Consider the following 23993-nt stretch of genomic DNA (forward strand, 5'->3'; position numbering starts at 1 on the left):
TACATGTAAAAACAAATTTTAACACCTATTTTTAAAACTTTGTTTTCCAAACTCTCTCCCTCCTTCCCTCCCCACCCACCCCTTAAGAACTCAATTAATTCAATATAGGTTATTTATGTGCAGTCATGCAAAACATTTCCACATTAGTCAGGTTGTGAAAGAAAAGAGACAAAAAAAAACTTTCAAAAAAAGAACTAACAAAAAAGTATGCTTCAATCTATATTCAGATACCATCATTTTTTTTCTCTTTAGATGGATTGCATTTTTCCTAAGTCCTTCAAAGCTGTCTTGGATCATTGCATTCCTGAAAATAACTAAGTCATTCACAGCAGATCATCTCACAATATTGCTGTTATTTTGTATTTTACTTTGCATCAGCTTATGTAAGTCTTTCTGGGTTTTTCTGATATCATCTTGCTCATCATTTCTTACAGCACAATAGTGTTCCCATCCCATAATTTGTTCAGCCATTCCCCAATTGATGGATATCTCCCCAATTTTGAATTCAACTTTTTAAAATAAAATCTTTTTTTTGCATATGAACCTAATAGTGGTATTACTAGATCAAAGAGTATGTATGGTTTTATAGTCCTTTAGCCATATTTCCAAATTGTTCTACAGAATGTTTGAATCAGTTTACGACTTTACCAAGAGTGTATTAATATCTCATTTTCCCCATGTTCCCTACAACATCTGTCATTATTCTCTGCTGTCCTATTATCCAATCCAATAGGTATGAGGTAGTACCCAGAATTGTTTTCACCTGAATCTCTCCAATCAATAGTGAGTTAGATAATTTTTTTCATAGGACTATAACTAGTTTTGATTCTTTCATCCGAAAACTTCATGTCTTTTGATCATCTATCAATTGGGGGATCACTCTCAGTTTAACAAATTTGACTCAGTTCTTTATGTGTTTGAGAACTGAGGCCTATAAGACAAACTTGTTTCATATTTTTTCACAGTTTCCCTCCATACTATTCTCTCCCCTTGATATTTACTTTATTTTCTATCTTCTTTCACCCTATCCCTCCTCAAGAGAGTTTTGCTTCTGACTGCCCTTTTCCCCAATCTGCTCTCCTTTCTTTCACCAACCCCTCTTATCCCCTTTCCCTCCTACTTTTCTGCAGGGTAAGATAGATTACTATACCCAATTGAGTGTGTATGTTATTCACTCTTTGAGCAAATTCTGATGAGAATAAGGATTGCTCACTACCCTGCAGCTCCTCCATCTTCCCCTCTACTCCATAAGCTTTTTCTTTCTTCTTTTATGTGAGATACTTTACCCCATTCCACCTCTCCCTTTCTCTTTCTCCCAGTGCATTCCTCTCACCTCTTAATGTGTTTTTTTTAAAGATATCACCCCTTCATATTAAACTCACACTTGTGCCCTCTGTATAAATATATTCCATTCAGCTGCCCTAATAATGACAAAGTTCTTATGAGTTACAAGTATCATCTTCCCTTGTAGGAATGAAAACAGATTAACCTTTTAATATCCCATATGATTTCTTATTCCTGTTTACCTTTTTTCAAGTAGAATAAAATAATATTTTATTTAGGCTCTAGGGAAAGGAAATCAAAAGGGAAGTCCTTGGACTTCTCATGGGGAGAAGGCATGGCACAAAGGTGTGGTTCTCTGAGATACCTATCTCCTCTTGTTTACCTTTTTATGCTTCTCTAGTGTCTTGTATTTGGAAGTAAAATGTTCTATTCAGCTCAGGTGTTTTCATTGTGAATGCCTGAAAGTCCTCTCTTTCATTGAATTTCCATTATTCCCCTTGAAGGATTATACTCAGTTTTGCTGGGTAGGTGATTGTTGTAAGGCTTGGTTGTAAGGCCAGTTCCTTTGTCCTCTGGAATATCATTTTCCAAGACCTCTGATCCTTTAATGTAGAAGCTGCTAGATCTTGGGTTATCCTAACTGTGGCTCCACAACACTTGAATTCTTTCTTTCTGGCTGCTTGCAATATTTTCTCCGTGACCTGGGAGCTCTGGAATTTGGCTATAATATTCCTGGAAGTTTTCATTTTGGGATCTCTTTCAGAAGGTGATTAGTGGATTCTTTCAAATTCTATTTTACTTTCTGCTTCTAGAATATCAGGGCAATTTTCCCTGAAAATTTCTTGGAAGGTAATGTTAGGTCCTTTTTTTTTATCATGGCTTTCAGGTAGTCCAATAATTTTCAAATTATCTCTCCTGGATATATTTTCCAGGTCAGTTGTTTTTCCAAGGAGATACTTCACATTGCCTTCTATTTTTCATTCTTTTGGTTTTGCTTTATTGTGTTTTGATTTATCATAAAGTCATTAGCTTCCATTTTCTCAATCCTAATTTTTAGGGAGTTATTTTCTTTAGAGAGTTTATGTACCTTCATTTATTGTACCTACAAATGTGGCCAGTTTGGCTTTTCAAGCTCTTGACTTTTTTTCATGATTTTCCTGAATCACTCTCATTTCTCTTTCCATTTTTTCCTCTACCTCTCTTACTTTATTTTCAAAGTCTTTTGGGAGCACTTCTATGGCTTGAGACCAATTCATATTTTTCTTGGAAGCTTTGGGATATAGGATATTTGACTAAGTTATCTTCTTCTGAGGGTGTATTTTGATCTTCTTTGTCACCATTTTTTTTTCTGTTTGCTCATTTTTCTGGCCTATATCTTGACTTTTCACTCATTCTTAAAGTGGGGTACTGCTTCCAGGGTGGAGAGCACACTGTACCAAGCTTCAGGGGGTCCAAGGTGGTAGGATTTAAGGATAGCCACATTCACCACTCCCCTGGTCTGTGTTTTGGTCTGCAAGCAACCACATGTCTGCTTGCCCTCTAACCAGGGTCTTAGGGAGAGCTCAGGGAAGTCACTGCCTTTACTCTACTATCTCAGTTAATCCTTACATACATGTTATTATTTTACCCATTTTAAAAATGGGGAAACAGACTAAGAGATGAGTTAAAGAATGTGTTTCATTGATTCAAAGTTATCATATGTGTTCAGGAAGGGAACTTCAATACTTTATGAGAGCTGTGATTTCATCTTTGTAGACACCCCTTGAAGTAATGCACAATACCGTCTCTTCATATCTTAGTAGATGGTTTGATACATTGGTGTGGTCAACTAACATTCACCTCTTGGCAGCCAGACTTCTTGTAAGATGCCTTTCCTATGTTAGCTAGGCTATTCTGAAAGAACAGAACAATCTGTTTCCAGGTCCATATTTGAAGGCTTTCTGGTTTGACAAGACTTAAAGGAATCTGTGATGGCACAGATTTCAAGTAAGAGGCACTATAGCATTGTGGATAGGGCACTGCACTTGTTGTCAAGAAGAACTGGGTTCAAATCCTACCTCAAATACTTTCCAGCTATGTAGAATGTTTGTAGCAGATACAGGAATAAACCTATGTTATGTGATGACCACTGGAGTACTTGCACACATGAGGATTACTCACTCACCTGTGTCTCTGCTACCATGTTTTCATCAGGCTTCAGGTGAACAGTAAAGGCCTCCCTCATCTCTCTGACTCCATCAAAGAGCACTTCAATCTCAACAATGTGCTGGGTTTCACCCTCCTTAAATTCAATTTCTACAAATGCAAAAAAGATAGATTTAAATCTGGAGTCTTTAGGGCAGGTTATTTATAACTTCTGTGGTTTAAAAAAGGGTAAACAGGGTTTTCAATTCTCATTATTCATTTCCTACATGGCTGCCATTGGTTAATATCAAGCTTTCCCTGGGAGCACATGATGACCAAATCAGAGGTCTATATTTAGAGCTGGAAGGGATCTTATGGGTCTCTCATTGTACATAGGAGGCCAAAAGTGGTGAAGTAAACTCCCCAAGATCACACAGGTGCTGTGTCATAGCTAGAATCTGAACCCAGAATCTCTGATTCTAAATCCAACTCTTGTTCCACTGTAGAATACTAAGTATAAGTTAACTTAGGTATAGCTTAAACTGATTGAATCAGTTGATTTTTGTCACTTCAGTTTAGAGGCTGTTTTTCCTTTATGGGGAAAAAAAATTTTGAATTTTTAGTTTTTGTTTTCATTTCAGCTCTTACTTTAGTTTGATTGCATTTTATCTCTTGGAAAATCCAGTAATTAGACACCATAAGCCATGATGGGAAGAAGGCTGGATTTGGAATCAAAAGACCTTGGTTTAGGGGCAGCTAAGTTGAGCAGTGGATAAAGCACCAGCCCTGGATTCAGGAGGACCTGAGTTCAAATCTGATCTCAGATGCTTGACATTAGCTGTGTGACCCTGGGCAAGTCACTTAACCCTCAGTTCCCCTCAAAAGAAAAAAAAAGAAAGAAAAAGACCTTCATTTAGAGCTTCTCTTTACTGCTTATTAGTTGCATGACCTTGGGAAAGTCTCAATTTCCCTGCCTGGATTTTATTTTCCTTGTTTGTAAAACCAGAGGATAGAACTGAAGGTTGGCAAGATACCTTTAATCTCTAGGTCCTATAAGCCTGACTGTGTTTAAAAATATTTTCTTTATTGCTTAATTTTTTTTTCTTTTAGAGATAGAAATATAGTTAAGGTTTTGCTCAGCCTCATTACTGGACATTTCCTGGACACATTGATAAAAATAGTGTACTGATTAAAAATAGTTAACTACATTTAGTATTTGCCTTTTGAGAAAGTAGGCCAGCTATAAGGATAAAATAAGTAACCATTTTAAGTAGATGGTTTAATGCATATATTTTTCAGTCAAACCAAAATATATTTTTGACTATTGAAAAATAGTGTAGGCAGCTAGGTGGTGCAGTACATAAAGCAGTGGCTCTGGATTCAGGAGGAACTGAGTTCAAATCCGGCCTCAAGCAGTTGACACTAGCTGTGTGGCCCTGGGCAAGTCACTTAACCCTCATTGCTCTGCAAAAAAAATAGTGCTAAAATAGTGCAGCTTTCATGAAATGGAATCTTTTTCTTTAATATTTAGTTAATGCGGCTTAATATTTTGTTTTTTCAGGTGAAAACAATATTAAGCTTAAGGGTTTCTTTCCCCCCCGCTTTATTTTGTTTGCAAATCTATCATTACCTGTATATCTCATATTCTTTTACATTTTCAAATTATTTAATCTTTTGTTTTTACATACTTCACTCTATATTTCTTCCCTCTCCAAGAGAGCCATCCCTTATAACGAAGAATAAAAAAGAGAAAAAATATAGTTCTGCAAAATTAATCAACAGTGAAAAATTATGTCATTATATGCAAGGTTCCATATCTGTGTTCCCCTATCTATGCAAAACAGTGAAATGAGGTGGATTTTCAAACTTTTCTTTGGGATCAAACTTCACCATAATTTCCCAACATTTAGTTTTGATTGTTCTGTTGTTGGTGGTGTTTGCTCAACTTACATTGTTGCAATCTTTGTATATATTGTTTGCCTGGTTTTCTTCATATTGTGTCAATTCATTTATATCTTTCCATTCTTCTCTATTCATCAGGTTCACTGTTTTGTCCAGCATGGTAATATTCCATTATATTAGCATGCCACAATTTGTTGAGACATTCCCCAATTGATTGGCATCTACTACAACAATGTAAATATCTATATATCTATGTGAATAGCTTTTTTCTTCCTCTCTTTCAAATTCATTGACAAACACAATAATCAATAAAACACTAAATCAATTTAAAAGAAAGTATGGCTTCTCTTACCTTCTGACACGGGGTGATAGTCTTCTCCTGAGACAGCAGAGCCATCTTTTGTGTGCACTCTCACAATGGAAACCTTTGAAGTGTCTCCTTGACGAAGCACAGGAATTTTCACAATGACTGACTGACTTGGTCCTTTTGGTTCACGGACGCTAAATTTGGTTTCTCCCAGCTTAATAATTGCCCCTGAAATTTTGAAAAACAAAGTCAAGATGATTATATTGGTCATCATCCCCATGCTTAGTTCATGTTAGAATGGAGAAAATGTCTTCTTACGGTCAGCATCATCTCGGATCTTTATCAAAGTTTCATTTTGTTCACCAACTGAAGCTCCAAAGCGGGATTCACTTCGTGGAGTACCAAGAACAAGACGTAGCTCCTCTTCTTCTTCATAGATGAAATCATCCGTAAGTACAAGGATGCAGGGCTTCTCAGTCTCACCTGGAATGAGAATGCAAGAAGTTGATAAGTCATAATCATACAGCCTAATCATGAGATACATTTATATAGTGAAATATATATATGTAGTTGAATTTCTTATAAAGGCAATTTCTTATAAGACCTTGAAAATACCTTTAATCATAACTATATGACATATATTTTGGAAAACCGCATACATTCTCCAAATTTCATAAAGATTTTTCATTTGTGTCCATGTGTCATTAGTTCAATAAGCAGTGCTTTATATTAACATACAAAGTTAGCTAGAATTGCTTTCTCATTTCAATTTTTTGATTTAGGGTCCAACGTTTTAGTTTTTGAGAACAGAAATTTAAAATGCAATTATAAAAAAAAATGCAATCATACCTTTCGACTTGGAGGATTTTGAAGCCACTTAAGACCTTACTGATTTTTAGAAGTTTGTCAGTATGCTCAATTGTAAGCTACAGTAGACATTAATTGAAAATTGAAGGAACTGACCATTTAATTGGGAAATATTTAATTAAATAAATAAAAATCTATTTTAAGAAAGAAAACTTTAAATATTAGACTAAGGAGTGTATATTTTATTCCATAAGCAATAGTTAAGGTACTCAAAAAGTGCCCTTGTCAAACATAGGGCTCCAATAGATTATTTTAACACTTATATGGAAGGTAGATTAGAAAAGAGAGAAATGGGAGTCAGGCAAATTAAGCAGCTATTGCATTGATTGTCCAGGCCATAGATGATAAGGTCCTAGACTAGGGTTAAGGTAATGGCCTTTGAGAGAAGGGGAAATGGCAATGGGAACAAACAGGAAGGGGGAGCTTGTCTACAGCTGTTCTGCTAGCCATAACACCATCCTCTTGGCATCCTAGAGGGGAGAACTTCATCCCATTCACTATAAAACTAGTTTATGGTAACTGTCATCATTGTCTGATGGGTACCTGAGGGATGTTTTTCTTCTCTCCAACAAGGCTGCACAAACATGAAGAGAATCTCTCCTGAGCCTTGAAGAGAACTGAGGGAATCATTCATTTAATACATTTCTCTGGCCTTTTAATTGTATATCCTTGTAAACAGGCAAATTATTAGTTAAGAATAGAATCTTCAATAATCCATTAATCAGGGACAGCTAGGTCAGGAGGACCTGAGTTTAAATTCAGTCTCAGACACTTGACATTTAGTTGTTGTGTGACCCTGGGCAAGTCACTTAACCCCAATTGCCTTGATGCCCCCCAAAAGTGCATTAATCAAAAAAAGAAGAAAAAAACAAATTGAAGGAAATGAAGGTCATTTCATATATATTGCCATAGATAAGGGACTGAGAAAACAATTTTAAGTTTTAAAAAATGTATTTCCTTTTTAGAAAGAATAATTTTTATTAGACTTAACCACAATCAAAACTATTTAGATCTTGAATGTAGAAAAAAAGTTTTGTGAAAATGAAAACCTGCTAAGAAAGAATGTACAATCACTGATTACTCCTTGTCATTTTCATTTATTTTTTAAAATAGATTCTTAGGGGACAGCTAGGTGGCACCGTGGATAAAGCATCAGCTTGGGTTTGGAGGACCTGAGTTCAAATCCAGCCTCAGCCACTTCACACTTACTAGCTGTGTGACCCTGGGCAAGTCACTTAACCCTCATTGCCCCGCCCCCCCCCAAAGTAAGTGGAACAAGAGGGGGAAAATCATCAAAATCATTCAATATACCCATTTAATAAAAGGAAAGAAAGAAACTGACACTACATGCCATCTTCTACAACCCAATATCTGAGTCTTAACCTACCAGGAAGGAATGTAACAATGGAACTGTCTGTGTTTGGACGTTCTTCAAAGTCCATCATGACTTGAGCAGATCCCTGCCGAGTGTAGCATCTCACTGATGACCTGTGTTGGATATCCCCACTCCTATAAATCATGGCAACAATCTGGCCATCATTTTCATTACCAGTGTACACACGTTCTTTAAATTGCATCTTAGGTACTAGGAAGAAAATAAACAAAAATCAGAATGTTTTAAAAACTAACTTTTGGATGAAATTACTTAAAATACATTATTTTTAAACTTTATCTTCCTTTTTAATTGGAGATATATAAAAGGTCAATAGAATAAGCTTTTTAATAGTTGATGGTATCAAAAAAGGTAATTAGTTCTTTCCAAAGAGTTCTGGTCACAACAGGTTTGAGGTGGGTTATAAATCAGAGGTATGCTGGTAAATGTTTAATAACTGACTATCTAGATAAAAAAAATAACATATGCTCAACACATTTTAAAATATAATCTCATTATTAACATTTTCCCATCATTTTCTAAAGTCTACACAATCAACAAACAAATAAATCAAGCCCCTTTTTGTAGTGTTTGCTGATTTCTGAGGTGTAAGTGCTTATGCTGGCAATTGAACAATTTGTCCATGAGTGGCCACTGCACACTCCTGGGTAGTGATCACATTAAGCAAAACTGACAAAAATTGATCGAGTGTTATTTCAAATGTATTGTTTCAACTGAGAGAAAGGGAAAAAAAGCACCATGAGAATTCAAGGTAATAAAAGCATAATGTCTTATACATAGAAGCAGTCTGATAATGTTGAATTGAATTTTTAAAATTTTCCAGAAAAATAAAGCTCATAATGAGTAATGTCCAATCCCATTATAATCACTGGTTTGAGACAAAGATTAAAAATATCTTTAGAGATTGCAAAATTCTATGAGATTTGCTTCTGGAAAAGATGAACCCAACTGAGACGTCAATTTAGAAATGGTCAGATAGCCTTATGGTACTTCTAAATATTATGAATAACATGAACATGATAGATACTTACAATCAGAAGCTGAATCATTAATAAAAATCGTGGCTTTGTTGGGTTCTCCAAGGGCAGCATTCATAGGCATACGTAACACCAATTCAAACTTCTCAATTCCCTCTAATATTGGTTGTCCTCGATCATCCAAAATAATGACCCGGAGAGTTTGCACATTAACTCCAGGTGCAAAATCTAAATTACGACTTATTCCCACATAGTCAGTTCCAGCTATCAGGGAAATAAAGGATTAACCAATTAAAAAGTGACAAAAGAAATTACCATCCTTCCAGTCATCCAGGTTTACAGCTTTGGAGTCGTGTTAATTCTTTTTCTCCCTCACCTTTCACATGCCTAAAAGTTGCTAAATCTTGTCAATTTTACCATCTCCCAGTCCCCATATTTCTTGCATCTATCTCTTTCTCCCTATTTACCCAATACCACCCTAGTTCAGGCTTCTCACTTGGACTACAGTCAGGTCTCGATGTATTAAAATAACCTAATGACTCTTTCATCATTCAGTCTTTCCCCATTCCATTTCCTCTTCCATATAGTTCACCAATTGGAATTCCTAAAGCAGAGATCTAACCATATATTACTTCCCTGCTTAAGAAGCTCCAGTGACTCATTAAAATAATGGAATAGTCCAATACAATTAAGATGGATAAACATCTGGAACATAAAGAAATCTCAAGGGAGCTTTATGAAATAATCCAGAGAGTCTAAAGTCTTTGAGACAAGGAACTATTTGTTTTCTGACTTTGTGTTCTTAGCACCTACCACAGTGCCTGATACAAAGTTGGGGTAGGGCTAGGACTGAGTCCATGATTCACCAATATAGGGAAGTCCTGGGAAAGGAAACTTCATCAACCAAAGCAAAATAGCACCTTATCTTCAACTTCAAGTCTTGGAGAGTAGCCTAGAGCATTGTGAAGTTGAAGTGCCTTGCTGAGGGTCAGACAACCCATATGTTAGGAATGGCACAAAGTAGGCTCATAATAGATTCCTATTGAAGTAAACAGAATTAAAAGTTGAATTAAAGCCTTACTTCCTGCCCTCACAAAAAAGCCAGACTAGAACACTATTCCTATGTGAAAGGAAAACATGACTGGAGTTAATGGAGAGACAAAGAAGTCTGAGGGAGACTGAAGAATGAATGACACATTGTTATGGACATTTTATATGTTGAAACTAATTTATTCAATTTTAAATAGCTACAAAGCAATTGGTTTCATGAATGTTTAATATTACATTTCTAATAAAGCATCAATGAACAACAAAAAAGGCACATCACATTTTCTTCCCAAGCCAAGAACACGCCCTTCCTTATTCTTCTTGACAAACAGCTTGAAAGGGGCTTTTTGTTATCCTTTGCATTTTTTCCCAACCTTCAGCTCACTTTAGACTTTAGCCTTTCTGAAAATTTTCTCATAGGACTGTGCCACTCTTTTTATATCCATCACTTCCATCTTTTGTAAGTGTTCTTTTTGAATGTGAACTCATCAGAGAGCTTTCTGCAGACCACATTGAATCATTTCAATACCCTGCTCTCAGGATCATTCCTGATAGCATTGCCAGGATTCCATTTTGGAGAGCCCCTCTTGATCTTTCACAGGCTGAAGCCATGTGATTAGACTTATCTATTCAATGAACTTGTGGAAATCCAGCTTTCTTAATTAGTCATAAAATATCATTGAAACAATAAAGACATTTAGGTATATTCATTAAATGGGATGTGATACAAAATGTTAAAAAGAGGATAAACAGGTTTTTTTTCTATTTTACAAAAGAATCTAGTAACAAATACACAACTTAATTAAGTTGTTTTTTACATATCTCACTCTAGGATGAAAAAAAATTATTGAATACTAGCTTGCAACTTAGTCTAAGGCTCATGTGACTCATTGTGGCTCCTTATAATGCCAAAAGGTCTCATGTTTATTTAATATGGACAAAGATATGTTCTTAAGCAAGTTTAAATGTATATAGCACTTTAAGTTCTACAGAGCTCTCCACACTGCTACTCACTGATACAGATAATATTCATTTTCAGAATATCCAGAAAATATATTTAATAAAGAGCAAAAGGGAGTTTATTTGTTGGATTTAATTAATTTGTATGGATCATGGAATCATTAATCTAGAGCTTGATGACCTCAGAGATAATTTAGTCCATCCATGCCTTCATTTTACCAATGAGGAAACTGAGTTGTAAACAGATTGTGACTTGACCAAGGTCACACAAGCAGTAAGTGGTAGAGCTAAGGTTAGTTTTTAAATTAAATGTAATAATGCTACATTGAAAACCCCAGATTTATCAAAGACCTCAAGAAATAAATGAGAACTAGTCTAAGAAATAACTTACCATCAGCAGATGGGGGCTCACTTTTCCGAGATCTCACCATGATGCTAGAAGGTCTTGAGAGATCAGTGCCAGTTCTCCAGATGCGTACTTCAACAAATCCAGCACTCTCATCAACAGAGTACTCAACAGCACCAAAGTAGAAAGTTGGCTCTGATGAGAAAGAAATGGAATCCAATCATGTTATTTTTATTTTCTATTCAAATCTTAAGCTTTATGGAGATAGTGAAAATTAACTTGAATTATGAACCCTGGGTACATCCAACATTAATCAGTCTTACATCACATTCCCATCAGAGCAGGACTTATCACATAGATTTGTATGAACTTTTAGTTGTCTTTCATATTTGCTGAATCATACAAGATGATTAGCAGGGGCAGCTAGGTGGCTCAGTGGAAAAAGCATTGGCCCTGTATTCAGGAGGACCTGAATTCAAATTCAGTCTCGACACCTGACATGTACTAGCTGTGTGACCCTGGGCAAGTCACTTAACCCTCATTGCTCCATCCCCCAAATGATTAGCCTAAAGTATGGGTATTAGTCCTTTCTCCAAAACCCAAAATTAAAAGAGGATTACATTGATTTACCTCCAATCTAGCTAGTTTTTGTTCAAGTTGCATACAAGATGATATTATTACATGATGCTGAATATCTGTCTTTGACTGGTTCATTTCCTCTGGGATAGGACTTTATTTAGGATGGCAGATCCAGTTGTTTAACTCATGACTTACCTCACTCTAAACCCATTGTCCTAAAACCTGATTCTGTATCATTCCCGATCCTGAGAATGAATCATTTTCAATATGGGTGGCTGGGTTACTACAGCCAGGGATCCTTGTTCAGGAGTCTATCTGGGGTTGTGGGGTGCTTTGTTTCCTCTGTATAAAATCTGGGTTCACAGATAGAAATGGTTTTGTCTCTCTGGAACTCCTGAGAGCCACATACAATTGGGGAGAACAGAATTCATATCTGCTTTTCCCAGTCGTGGTGATAGATTTGTACCGACCTATTTATGCCTTCTTTTTTTTTTTCTTAACTTTGCGACTAATCACACACATTTATGACACAGATAGTTGGAGTATGAGGCATAAGCTAGCACCCATGGAAATTCATTTCACTACTTGATTCATAGTAAAAGGATGATTTGGGGGGATAGAATATATGATTCCTGCTACTTTAGGCTCACCTTCTGGCCAACTGACTAAGTGGTTGACTGCACACATATCGTGAGTGGAAAATTTGAGTGACTTCTTGTATTCTACTGCTCTTTACCAATTGTGATTTACACTAAAGCCAGGGTGGCCCCAGGCCAAAAGAGGCATGGAGCTTGATCCTTTGCTTCTTAAAACATAAGGCCATTGTGAGCCCGATTTTCATGCTTCAGAGGATATGATTTTAATTTAAGCTCATTCCCTAACCCCAATGGTTCACAAGGAGAAACACACACACACACTACTTCATAGGCAGTTTCATTTCTTCACTTATTTCATTGGACCAAATAAATAACTCTAAAGTGAAGAATACTAATTTGTTTTGTTCATATTTTGTGCAGCACAACTAGCAAATTATCTTTCTTGAGAATTCTTGCAATATATGAAACCAAACTTGGGAATTTTGTTTGTACATTTTGGTCCAATGGGCAATAAATCTGCTGGAAACGTATTTCCCTCCCTCTAGACCTTTCAACCTGAGCTATTCTTGCACTTCTGGATGCCAGGGCATGTGAGTGTGTGTGTATAGATGAAGGTGTTATCTTATTAACCTTAGTCAGGTTAGACTTTAAACGCAAGCCAATAAATTCCTGACATTTCTCACTTCAGTGCAAGCAGACAAAGGTGAAGATAATGACTGCAGAAGGTAACTAACACAGAGAATTCTTATTTTGACCAGATGCCCAAATCACAGAATATCTGAGTTTTTCTGAAAGACTCCCAAAATCATTTTGGAGGAAAACTGTTGAGTTTGACGCAGTATGTTTAGTAAAGGAACACATTAATCTTTTTGTTCCCCTTCACAGTCCATGCAAACTATATTACTGTATAAATTAGTTTTTTGGGTTAAAGGACAAACATTTGATTCAATAAGAGAAGAAATTCTGCTTATTAATGCTATATCTACCTTCATCAGCTCCCTTACTGTCACAATCCCCAGAATCCCATCATGGCCCCAACACCTTGTATTCCATTATACTGAAGCGAAAATGAATGGAATAAAATAACTTAAATGAAGAAAACTCTTGATATTAATCATAAAATTATTTAAATTCTCAATTTCTGTTTTTGAGTCTGTGTTCATTTGGTCAAGTATGGACCAGAAGTTCTTCATTTTATAATTCTATGTAACAATTTATACTTTAAAATTAGTATTATTCAGTCTTTTTATTTTTCCCTAAGTTGTCAGATAAGATGCAAAATCATTAAATTAGAATATCTTAAGGGGAAAATAATACTCAATCACAATCATTTGAAACTCATCCAGAAGATACCAGTTTACATTAAAATATACTAGAATCATAGAATTACAAAAAAACCACACCCTAACACTCATTTGACTATGACATAGAAGTACATTTGTACTTTACTAAGTGAAAGAATACATATTATTAATGCTGATCTTTTTTCCCTTAATACTTGGTGATTTTTCATTTTAAAATACTGAATTCTCTGTTGGTAATTCCTAGACGATACTAGGTTGAAAGTCAAATCAATGAGCATTAATTAAATACCTACTATGTGTCAGGCACTGTGCTAAGTGCTAGAGACACTGTATTCCAAATGAAATTATCATCTTTAATTGCAGCCAGTTTTGCTTATTCAGGAGTCTTAGTATAATTCATACATTTATTCACTTGTTAATTTAAAATATGAAAAACAAGTCAGAAGACGAGGTTTATAGATCAAGGGAATACAATAGGTATAGTATATTTGGATTTCACCAAAGGATTTTGTAGAGCCACCTTGTGAATATAATGGAAAGATATGAATTGGATCATAGTTTAGTTAGATAGATTTGGTAGTCATTCATGGATTAATATCAACTTGGAAAGAGCTTTCTAGGGCAGTATTTAAGGAATCGATTTTTGGCCTCCTATTCAACATATCTATCAATAGCCTGGAGGACAATGTAGGTGGCACGCTTGTTAAATTTATGGATGGAACAAAGCTGGAAGTTATAAGTTATATGCTGAATGACAAATTTGAGGTAAAAATGCTTTCACAGTCTACAAGAGGCTGAATGTGACAAGTGAAACTCAATTAAGATATAAATGTAATGTCCAAGATAGGTTTGAACAAGTACAGAACAATATAGATGTGGCTAGATAGCAGTTCACATAAAAATATCTAGAAGATTCAGAAGACTTCAAGGTTAATGTGAATAAGCAACATGACATGGCAACTAGAAAAGATAATGTGATTTAATAATATACTGAAAAATCCATAATTTCCAGAATTAGAGAGGTGATAAAGAATAGTGAGATCAATCATGTCTGGAATTATATGCTAGACAGTACATTTTACAATGTTTGAGCACATCCAGAACACAGTGACCAGGATGGGGTGAGGAAAAGTCCAGAGTCTATGCCATGAAGATAATTGAAGGAACTTGATTATCCTGAAGAAGAGAATTCTTAGGCGGGGCAGTTATCCAAAGAGCTGTCATGTAAAGGTTATTAAACAGGCAGATATTGACTTGATAACAAAGAATTAGAGCCATTATAAAATGAAATGGACTTCCTCAGTAAGTAAGGAATATCCAGTTACTGAAGGTGCTCAAGCAGACTGACTGACCACTTGTCAATATTATAAAAGGATTTCCTGCTTAGGCATGGGTTGGATTTGAAAATAACAAAAACCACCACTACCATCACAGTGACGATAAGATCCCTTTCACCTGTGAGAATATATTATTATATGAATAAATTTCTATGACAGGAACATAATATATTTTGCTTTGGGGTTTTCTTGGTATAGTTCTTCCACACTGAAATGGATCTGTAATCTTAAAGGTATGAGAACTCCCTTTCCAAGTAAAGATTACAATCCATTTGTACCTTTTCTTCCTAGATTATTTTTGTCCATGTATTTCCATAAACTCTCCATAAAGGATATATACAATTCATTGTAAACCTTCCTCTTATTCTCCTACTATTTTATGAATACTAAAGAAATGTTTAAGTTGCCTATGGAACACCAGTAAAGGAGGAAATATATTGAGAATGAGGCTAGCCCAAATGAAGAACTAATATACAAAAGAAACAAAATATTACCCAGATGATTAAATTGATTTTAGGTTAGGCCCCAATTGCCTACTGAAATCTTCTGAAATTTGATCCAGTTTTATAACTATGTCCATTTCTTTTTTTAAAATCCAGCTGTAGACATATGACGTGTGTTAAAATAATTTTCTAATGTATCTTCACCATTGAACCCTTGACTCCTCTCTAGTGTTAAACATAGTTAAGCAAAACCAACCGATAAAGTAACAATGTCTGCCAGCATATGCAGCATTTCACACGCAGAATTTCCTACCTCTCAAAAAAATGTATTATTTTGTATTTAAGTATATCTATTTTGGGGGCAGCTAGGTAGATAAAGCACCGGCCCTGAATTCAGGAGGACCCGAGTTCAAATCCAGCCTCAGACAGTTGACACTTACTAGCTGTGTGACCTTGGGCAAGTCACTTAACCCTCATTGCCCCACCAAAAAAACCAAGTATCTCTATTTTGACAACACATAATTAATTAAATCCATTATTAAATGAGTATTAATGTGATCATTAATCAAATTATGTTACTTGATTAATAATAAAATTAATATTTATCCATGTGAGAATCAATTCAATTGAATACTATGTAATTTGATAATATAATTAAATAATAAGGAACAAATTATAATAATTACTGAATTGATATAAATTAATTAAATGAATTAAAGGTATTATTTAGCATTGCAGTGAATTGTAAACTCCAAATAATGTACTCTTTAAAATGATAAGTAAGTCTCTTCTCTTTGCTTAAGATTAACACCATACCCTTCAACCCCATTCTTTCTCTTCTCTAAAACCTAACTCCATTGATTAGCCCTGGTCTTCCATCTTCCTTTTTTCCCCCATCAACTGTGTCTCTTCTGTCTACAAACATGCTCAGTCAGGTCTTGCTAATATTAAGACAAATTCATACAATAACCTTTCTTCAACTTTGTTACCCCCCCTCAAGTTATTATCATATTGTCATTACTATGCATTGAAGATGATAAGGTAATGCAGTAATAAAATGATGTAGGTGTCTGGAATCAGATCAGTGAGGAGGATAAAGACAAGAAGAAAAGAAACATGATGTATTCAGAGGTTGAATTTCAGCTTAAGATCTCACAGGCAACAACTAAGCACAACTTCTCTTTTCATTAGAGCTTTGGCAGGAATCTGCTAATTATGGATCAAAGACAGTCTGGCAAGTTAGCAATATCCTATGAAAAAAAGTCATGAAAGCTTACTTAAGGTAGTTTACAGTAGCAAGCAAAAATAAAGGAAAATGAGGCAGAAAGATAGGAATTAGTATCTTCAGTGTAATCATCTGGGAGAAGAAAGGAAAGAAGAGAATGGATGAGAAGGAACTTGAAGCTGGAATTCAGGTTAAGGCCTTTATAAGATCTAGAAAAGCTTCCATTAGCATTAGGGCTTTGGCATATGAATCAAAGGCAGCTGAGCAAGCTAGTGAGAAAAACAGGGGAAAGCCCTACCACAATTAGAACCCTGATCAGGAGGTCCCAGCAATTACGCATTTCTGCTACCACAGTTAAACATAAGAGCTACTGGTTCTGAACAACTGAGGACAGATGAACTTGCAGTATGGAGAGCATTAGGGAAATCTGCTGTGAGCTTTTGTTGTTGCTCAATTGTTTTCCAGTCATGTCCAACTCTTTCTGACCCCATTTGGGGTTTTCTTACACAGATACTGGAGTGGTTTGCCATTTACTTCTTCACCTCATTTTACAGATGAGGAAACTGAGGCAAAAAGGGTTCAGTGACTTGCCGAGGGTCACACAGCTACTAAGTGTCTGAGGTCAGATTTGAACTCAGGAAGATGAGTTTTCTTAACTCCAGGGCTGGCACTCTATCCAGTGCACCACCCAACTACTAAGTGTCTATTATGTTTCTGTTTCTGACAATGCCAAGTAACAGTTGGATAACAATAAAGTATATTGTAGTGGATAAAGTGTTTGAATAAGAGTCAGGAAAGACCTCGTTTTGAATCAGTTACTTGTTGTATGACTTTTAGGCAGGTCACAATCTCTCTTAGCCTCAGTTTATTCTTCTATAAAATAGGAATAATAATATCTGAAGTACAAGACTCCTGCCAGAGGGGTGATGGACTCAGGATAAAGAATGAGACATGTATTTTTGGACATGGCCAATATGGGAGCTTGTTTGGCTTGGCTATAAATATTTGTTGGTTATCAAGAGTGAAAGAATAAGAAAAAATCTGACATTTCCAGATATTTCCTAGATACATCCTATACCTTCTTCTCTAATGCCTGACAATACTTGTTCATGATCACAACCAATCCATGAACTCACTATCCTTTATGGGAGTAAAAACAATCTCTTTCCTTCCCCCTATTCTTTTAATGTTCCCTCCTTCTCCTTCTTGTTCTCTCCTCTCTCTTCTTCCTTCCATCCTCCCTTCCCTTCTTCTCTTCTTTCTTCCTTCCTTTCCTCTTCGTTGTTGTCGTCGTCTTCATCATTGTCATCTTCATCTTCATCATCATCATCATCATCATCTTCTTCTTCTTCTTCTTCTCCTCTTCCTCCTCCTCCTCCTCCTCCTCCTCCTCCTCCTCCTAACTCTTCTCCTTCCTCTTCTTTCTTCTCTTTTACATCCAAATCTGTGGGTTTATCTGTGTAGGGAATTCCCTGGCGAGGAAACTCCCTCCACTGGTTTGGGTTGGCTACTCACTTATAGTCTTATTGGACTGCCTAGGGCCCTAAGACTTTTAAATGCTTAGCTAGTATGTGTTTGGGACTGGGGTTGAGCTATCTATGGTCTTCCTGACTCCAAGACTGGCTATTTGCCATTTCATGTTATCTTTTTATGGTGCTGTAGTTTCCTAATAATTTAACTTTTTGACTGAAGTTACACAATATGCCATTACTGGAGCAATGAAGGTCCATTCCCTTCGTCTTTGACAGTGCTATATTATAAGGAAAAGGCACAGATTAAAGCCATGCCCTTAAAAGGGACTACATAATCTCAATGAATAGCAATACACTTTTCAAGGCTGATGCAAGAACTTTTGCTCCAAATGGTACAGATAGGATCATGTGTATTTCCTATATGCAGAGGGTGTTGAAGAGGCTTGGCATGTTATGCAACACACCTACAACAGAGATACCTCTAAAACTCTTATTGGACCTTTTTCAGGATCGAAATAAATTCATCTACAAGCTTTAACCAAACTTCATTGTTAACAGGATTCACGACCAACCCAGCAGTATTTGAAGAGGCCTACATGGATATAGTTTTTGGTTTGTGCGTGCCTTCCAATGTTTAAGTTAATAGAATTGATAAATTGAGGGGAATTCAAATGAAGAAAACCCAGATGGCAATGAGTCTTGAGGACTAGTTGAAGGAACTGATTTTGTTTGGTTTTTAGCATGGATAAAATTTTGACTATTATAAATACCTAAATTAACCACAAAGGACATATGAAGGAAGGCACTATCTGCATCCAGAGAAAGAACTGATAAACAAAAGTATGTATAAAATGATTTTATATACACATACATATATATGTACGTATGTGTTTATATATACATATATGTGTATATGTACACAAATATGTTTATATGTATATACACACACACATACACATACACACATATTTGTGTCTAATGGTAGCCATTTCTAAGGTGGTGGTTGGAGGGGAGGGAAAAAAGAAATATATGATAACTATTCTATATTTAAAAGGAATAGCAAGTTGTACATTATAGATTTGAAGTTTTATATGAAATCTTCTTTTTATTATACTATGTTATAGAAATGCTTGTTTTATTCAATAAATTAAAATTTTAATAAATTAATTAAAAAAAAGATTTATAGAGGAGGGAAGACATGATACCTGTTTTCAAATAAATAGAAACCTATCATATGGAAGGGAGGTCGGACTTGTTCTGCTTGGTCCAGAAGGCAGAATTAGGAGCAATGGGAATCAGTTGCAAAGAGGTAGACTTGTTGCAAGGAAAAACTTCCTAACATTTGATGAGATCCATTCGCATTCCCTGGAATACTTGATACTTTTATATCTGAAACTTATGCCCTGGAGGCGTACCATCCAGATTGATAAATGCTTCACATTGGTATGAGGCCTACTATATCTAAACAGGTTCCAGCTAGACACTTAATTTACTCCCTAGTCATCTTTTGTCTACTTTCTTGACAAATCATGTAATTTCCAATTCACTCTGCTCCCCACTTTACCAGATTAGGAACTATGAGCAAACCGATACTGCCACTTCTCCTTGAAAGAGTGTGCTTATCTACTCCTACGCTTCATTTACCATCTCTAACTTGCCAAATCAAAATCCCCACTATATCCGTGTCTTTCTTATTTCATTGTGTCTCCATAGTAGAATATAAGCACCTTGAGGGAAGGAATTGTCTTTCTATTTGTATCCCTAGTACTTAACCCCAGTCTTCAGTACATGTTGTTGTTGTTCAGTCATATCTGACTCTTCTTGACCCCATTTGGGATTTTCTTGGCAAAGATACTGGAGTGGTTTGCCATTTCCTTCTCCAGCTTATTTTACATATTAAGAAACTGAGGCAAAAAGGGTGAAGTGACTTGCCCACATAGCTAGTAAGTATCTGAAATTAGATTTGAATTTAGCAAAGGTGTCTTCCTGGCCCCAGGGCTGGCACTCTATCCACTGTGCCACCTAGCTCACCTGTTTGGCACATAAGGAACACTTTTCATTTATTCAATAAAACTACTTCAACCAATTGTTACAGCTACTTTGGTTCAAAATTAGTTAAGAAGCTATAGGTATTTGAACTTTTTCCTTCAATTTGTATAAATCATAATGGCTTCCACATAAGAAACAAAAGTTTCTGCAATTAACTGGAAGTGCAATTAACAACAGTATAAATGAAAGGACCTTGTACTTTCTTCCAAATCAATGGCTGTGTTGCCACTAATGAGATCACACATAGGTTAAGTGATCTCTAAAGGTGATACTTTCTATTCCTCATTTCTAAGTACAAGTGTTTCCCTTTAACAACCAGAAGGATGAGGTCCCAAGAGCTGCCTCACATTCAAAACATAGCAGCATATTGGAGTAATACTATCAGTCATTTCTCTCTCTGATTACTCCCTTTCTTGTACAAGTCAACAGACATTAAGTACTTACTCCATGCTAGATACTATGCTAAGTGCTGGGGAATCTCCCCACCCCACCAAAAGGACCAAAGGGCAAAAGAGTTCACAGTCAAGTGGATCATTTACTTGAGACTGCCCACACTCTGACACCACATTTATTTATGAAAACTCCAATCTTATATGGAAATTAGGCACTCTAGAAGTAACAACATATTCACATAGATTCATTAACACACTCCTGTTAGTGACCCTGGGAATCCCCACCCCCAAGTTACTCCCTTTGCATACCATTTTCATTTGTACCTTCCAACACAGTGACCTCTTTCTCACAATCTCTATACTCCTTTCCACACACTAATGGACCTTTCAGAACCATGCTTCCTCCTACCAGACAGATAACCAGCAGTCAACAGGGTGCTGGAAGTTTTTTTTTTTTAAATAAATGCGGGGCAGCTAGGTGGCACAGTGGATAGAGCACTGGCTCTGGATTCAGGAGGACCTGAGTTCAAATCCAGCCTCAGACGCTTGACACTTATTAGCTGTGTGACCCTGGGCAAGTCACTTAACCCCAACTGCCTCACCAAAAATAAATAAGTAAACAAACAAATACATACATATGTACATAAATGAATGAATGAATGCATGCATGCATGGGGAAGCTAGGTGCTACAGTGGATAAAGCACCAGCCCTGGATTCAGGAGGACCTAAATTCAATTTGGCCTCAGACACTTGACACTTACTAGCTGTGTGACCCTGGGCAAGTCACTTAACCCTCATTACTCTGCAAAAAAATAAACAAAAATAAATAAATAAATAAACAAACAAGCAAACAAATAAATAAATAGATGCAGATAATTATCCACATCAGCACCCACCCTCACATTAACATATTGCATTTATAGTTGCTTTTTTTTCATTCATTCATTTTTTTTTTTTTTGCAGGGCAATGGGGGTTAAGTGACTTGCCCGGGGTCACACAGCTAGTAAGTGTCAAGTGTCTGAGGTTGGATTTGAACTCAGGTACTCCTGACTCCAGGGCCAGTGCTTTATCCACTGCGCCACCTAGCTGCCCCCTTTTCATTCATTCTTAGGAAAACTCCTTGGTACCTTGGTATGTCCATCTATATTTAAATTGTTTTGACCCACAATTCCTCCTGTTCCCCCTACAACTGGGCCATCTCTGCCATGTCATTTTTTTAAATTTCCCTAACTTAATTGACAGTAGCTTTGTTGTATAAGTCATATTTTAAATATCTAGAAGGTACACTGTATTGGCAAAAATCAGATTCTGAACACATAACTATCTTTTGTCCTTTCTGCGAGATGTATTGTGCCATTGTATCTATGTGTGGCACCACAGCTTTGGCTTGCAATGTTTTTCTAATATCACATGATTGAAAATTATTCCTCAGACCAAGCATAATTCTGTCCTAGAAAAAAAAAAAGAATGAATTCCAAGTAGGCTTTTTGATTGAGGAGATTTGGCTCATCAGCATACTTTCAGGGACTGTGAGCTATATTATTAAATACTTGAGGGGAAATTTAAGCTGAGATAAATTTCAGGCCAATCAGGTGTGAAAAGATAGGTTTCCTTTCCCCAAAATTATTACAGTCAGTTTATTTATACATTACTATCTAGTGAACCCCTACCATTCCTTTCATCTGTTTCAAGGCTGCAGTTGAAACTATTGGCAACCACTGAGTTGGACGATGTCAATGGGAGGATTGATTCCAAATCCTTCAGCTGTCTTCACGATGAACAGATTGCTGCGTCCTAATTGAGTACTTGGCAGTCCAAATAAACCTGAAACTTCATAAAACAAAGTGCTAGTATGCATTCTCTGGTGTTTTTTTTTTTTAAGTGTGGCCCAGCCTGGCTAAAATGTCATTTTTTCTCTGGCCAAATAGAATGATGGAATAAAGGATAAAAATGCTGTATCACTTTACAACTCTTATAAAATACATAACTATAGGGGCATCTAGGTAGAGCAGTGGATAGAGCACCAGCCCTGGATTCAGGATTACCTGAGTTCAAATCCGGCCTCAGACACTTGACACACTAGCTGTGTGACCCTGGGCAAGTCACTTGACCCCAATTGCCTCACCAAAAAAACCCAAACCAAACCAAAACAAAATATAACTATAGAGTTAAATGATTTTACTTGCTATAGACTTTCTAAGAGAAGAGAACCAATTCTCTATATAGCTAAATATTGTGCAAATAATGTACATTTTTGCTGTGTTCATTTTCAATGTGGCCCTCACTGCTACCCTCTGAGAACCTCACATCTTTGGAGGCCAAGGAAAATATTTTGTTTCAGTAGGATGCATAACTCCATCTAATATATTTAACCATATCTGAGAATCATTCCATTATCTATAAATGGAATAATAAGTCAAATAATCAGCTTTTTTTTTTTGGACTGGAGGTAAGCCTTTTCCTCACTGCAAATCACTTGCAATTAACTAGACAGGAACTATTGCTTGATGGCAGGGGGTTTTCTCAGGAAACCAAACTTACTGAAGCTTCATGACACTGTAGTGTGTATTAATAACTATTGTAAAGGGAGTTTCAGTGGACTATAGGCATTATTGGTAGAGAATAGAAAAGCGTGGTAGAGCTGCAAATTATAACATGTAATTGAAAACATTGGTATTTGAAGATGTCTAAATGTTTTATTTTTTTTTAAATCCTACTTTTGAATTCAGCTTGTATCATTAACCTGAAAAAAGATATGGTTTGTCCCATATTTTTATACAAGTGCAATTGTGACCCTTTAAAAAGAAAGAAAGCTAGATCTTCAAAGAGCTGCCTAGGGCCATGAGAATGAAGCTACAACTCAGAGATGTTACCAAGGTCAGCTGTCTTGACTGTAGATCCCCTACAACTGGGCTATCTCTGCAGATCCCATGACCCTTTACTTCAGCCTGCTACTTACACTATCTCCTTTCTTCAGGCTTTGGTTCTTTTAATTTTGGCAATTTTCATATGGTTCCATTTCCTGTGGTTTTATTCCTAGCTCTCAAGATTATGCCCATACCACTTCAGAGTGTGCTAACCAGTTCCCCCTTTAAATATAGAGCTGAAGGGACCGAAAGCACCAATTTTCTAATCATGATTGCGCTTGTCTGGGCCTGAACTACCATGTCAGGATCTCTGCATGAGACCTATCAAGTTTTATTGTCCCCGTTAGCCCCTGGAATCTTGGGTTCCAGGAAGCACGCTGTGTATGCAACAAAATGCTAATCTAGGCTCACTGGTAAACTCCTTTCTTTAGCTTTTACATTTCTACATCATCTGGTGCTAAGCTATCTTTCCAACATTATTATATATTACAATTCTTGTACTCTGTAGTCCAGACAAATT

General features: G+C 36.3%; 1 protein-coding gene across 1 annotated transcript in view; it reads right to left on the minus strand.

Moving 5' to 3' along the window:
- Positions 1–23993, minus strand: part of FREM2 (FRAS1 related extracellular matrix 2) — a 216199-nt gene that overhangs the window by 39955 nt on the left and 152251 nt on the right. Inside the window, 6 exon segments of the mRNA XM_043997088.1 lie at positions 3449–3579; positions 5663–5845; positions 5936–6100; positions 7872–8069; positions 8909–9118; positions 11253–11402. Coding sequence (XP_043853023.1) covers positions 3449–3579; positions 5663–5845; positions 5936–6100; positions 7872–8069; positions 8909–9118; positions 11253–11402 — 1037 coding nt within the window.

This window comes from Dromiciops gliroides, chromosome 3, assembly GCF_019393635.1.
Source record: "Dromiciops gliroides isolate mDroGli1 chromosome 3, mDroGli1.pri, whole genome shotgun sequence".
In the NCBI taxonomy this organism is placed as follows: domain Eukaryota; kingdom Metazoa; phylum Chordata; class Mammalia; order Microbiotheria; family Microbiotheriidae; genus Dromiciops; species Dromiciops gliroides.